Genomic DNA, 2,137 nt, shown 5'->3' on the forward strand with positions numbered 1-2,137 from the left:
GACGAAGCAGCAGGAGCATCTGCAGCAGCTGCTGCTGCTGCAGCAGATACTGCTGCAGCAGCAAGCGCAGATGTGGGATACAGCTCATATACTCAGAGCTGTATCCAAGCAGCAGCAGCAGCAGCAGCAGCAGCAGCAGCAACAGCAGCAGCAGCAACAGCAGCAGCAGCAGCAGCAAGATGCTTTTGAATGTGAGATAAAGAGCAGCATAAGTAATATAAGACAGCAGCAACAAAACCACCATGAGTTGCTGCTGCAGATGCAGCAGCAAGTAGCAGCAAGTCGTGCTGATGTGCTGCAGGCAGCAGCAGCGCAGCAGAAACTGAGGCAGCGGCTGCAGCAGCTGAGCGTTGAGTTTAGCCGTTTGTCTTTTGGTGGGAGTGAGGAAGCAGCAGAAGCAGAGCGTCAGCAGCAGCAGCAGCAGCAGCAGCAGCAAGTGCAGCAGCAAGTGCAGCAGCAGCAGCAGCAAGTGCAGCAACAGCAGCAAGAGCAGCAGCAGCAGCAGGTGCAGCAGCAGCAGCAAGTGCTGCAGCAGCTGCAGCAAATACGGCAGCAGATGCATCAGGATGTTGTTGCTGCTCGCTGCATCAGCCGCTGCCTCAGGCTAGAAGCAGCAGCAATCTGCGATAGGTTGAAGCGAGCACAAAGAAGAAATAGTATATTAAGAGGAGCAGCAGCAACAGCAGCAACAGCAGCAACAGCAGCAACAGCAGCAACAGCAGCAACAGTAGATAGACAAGCTGCAGTTGAAACGGCAGCAGCAGAAACCGCAGCAATCAGTTTCCAGCAGCAGCAGCAGCAGCAGCAGCAGCAACAGCAGCAAATGCAGCAGCATCATGTGCGACAGCAGCAACAGCAGCAGCAGCAGCAGCTTAAGCAGAAGCACATCCATAAACAGCAGCAGTTGCTGCTGCAGCAACACCAACTGCTGCAGCACTAACGGCATACATACACCCCAAGCAGCGAAACAAGTAACAACTCAGCAGCAGCAGCAGCAGCAGCAGCAGCAACAGCAGCAGCAGCACTCTAGCTGCAACGCGAGCAGCAGCAGCAACAGCAGCCGCACTGTATGTAGCAGCGCCTCGAGCAGCAGCTGCGCTGCTGCAGCAGCGCAGCAGCAGCAGCAGCAGCAGCAGCGCAGCAGCAGTGCAGCAGCTGCTGCAGCAAAAGCAAATGCAGCAACCTGCTGGCTGCAGCAATCCAGTGGGCCCGAAGGCCCCTAGCCCGCGGCAGCAGCGCAGCAGCAGGTGCAGCAGCAGCAGGTGCAGCAGCAACAGCGCAGCAGCAGCAGCAGCAGCAGCAGCAGCGCAGCAGCAATGCCAGCTACTGCAAAAGCAGCAGCAGAAGTGGCAGCAGCAGCAGCAGCAGCAGCAGCAGCAGCGCTTACATCAGCAGCAGCACCTGCAGCAAGAAGGTGAGTAGTCGTAGCTGCAGCGCTAACAGCAGCAGCAGCAACAAAAACAACAATGACAGCAGCAGCCGCAGCAGCACGAACTAGGGCAGCAGCAGCAGCAGCAGCAGCACTAGAAGAGCAGCAGCAGCAGCAGCAGCAGCAAGCTCAGCAGCTGCACTGCAGCGCGCACCGCAGCATCACCAGCAGCGACAGCAGCAGCAGCAAAAACGCAAACAAAGGTCAGCTGTCGCAGCAGCAGCGCTGCGCAGCAGCAGCAGCAGCAGCAGCGACAGCAGCAGCAGCAGCAATGACAGCAGCAGCAGCAGCAGCAGCAGCAGCGACTAAAGCAGCACCGCCTGTGCCAAGATGAGCGTCATCAGCAGCAGCGCCAGCAGCAGCTGTAGCAGCTGCAGCAGCAGCAGCGCGAATGCATATGCGAGAGCAACAGCAGCTGCAGGAGCAGAGGTTGCTGCAGCAGCAGCAGCAACTGCAGCAGCAGCAGCAGCAGCAGCAGCAGCAGCAGCAAAGTTGCTCAAGCATCATTTTTTTCTGCCTTCATCGTCATCAGCAGCAGCAGCTGCTGCTGCAGCAACGCTAGCTGGAGCAGCACAGCTGCAGCAGCAGACGAACTGCTGAAGCAGCTGCAGCAACAGCAGCAGCAGCAACAGCAGCAACAGCAGCAGCAGCAGCAGCAGCAGCATTTTATAAAGGGGCATATACACCCCGATCGGTTTGCATGCGCAG

General features: G+C 57.8%; 2 protein-coding genes across 2 annotated transcripts in view; both read left to right on the plus strand.

Moving 5' to 3' along the window:
• Positions 1-940, plus strand: part of EMH_0005740 (uncharacterized protein) — a gene marked incomplete at both ends in the record, with an annotated part of 1,665 nt that extends 725 nt beyond the window's left edge. The window contains one exon of the mRNA XM_013497293.1: positions 1-940. Within this exon, the coding sequence (XP_013352747.1) occupies positions 1-940 (940 nt within the window).
• A 526-nt stretch (positions 941-1,466) lies between these two features.
• Positions 1,467-2,137, plus strand: part of EMH_0005750 (uncharacterized protein) — a gene marked incomplete at both ends in the record, with an annotated part of 1,868 nt that continues 1,197 nt past the window's right edge. Inside the window, one exon of the mRNA XM_013497294.1 lies at positions 1,467-1,632. Coding sequence (XP_013352748.1) covers positions 1,467-1,632 — 166 coding nt within the window. The remainder of the gene's footprint in view (positions 1,633-2,137) is intronic.

This window comes from Eimeria mitis, genomic scaffold (assembly GCF_000499745.2).
Source record: "Eimeria mitis Houghton genomic scaffold, Emh_scaff259, whole genome shotgun sequence".
In the NCBI taxonomy this organism is placed as follows: Eukaryota; Apicomplexa; class Conoidasida; order Eucoccidiorida; family Eimeriidae; genus Eimeria; species Eimeria mitis.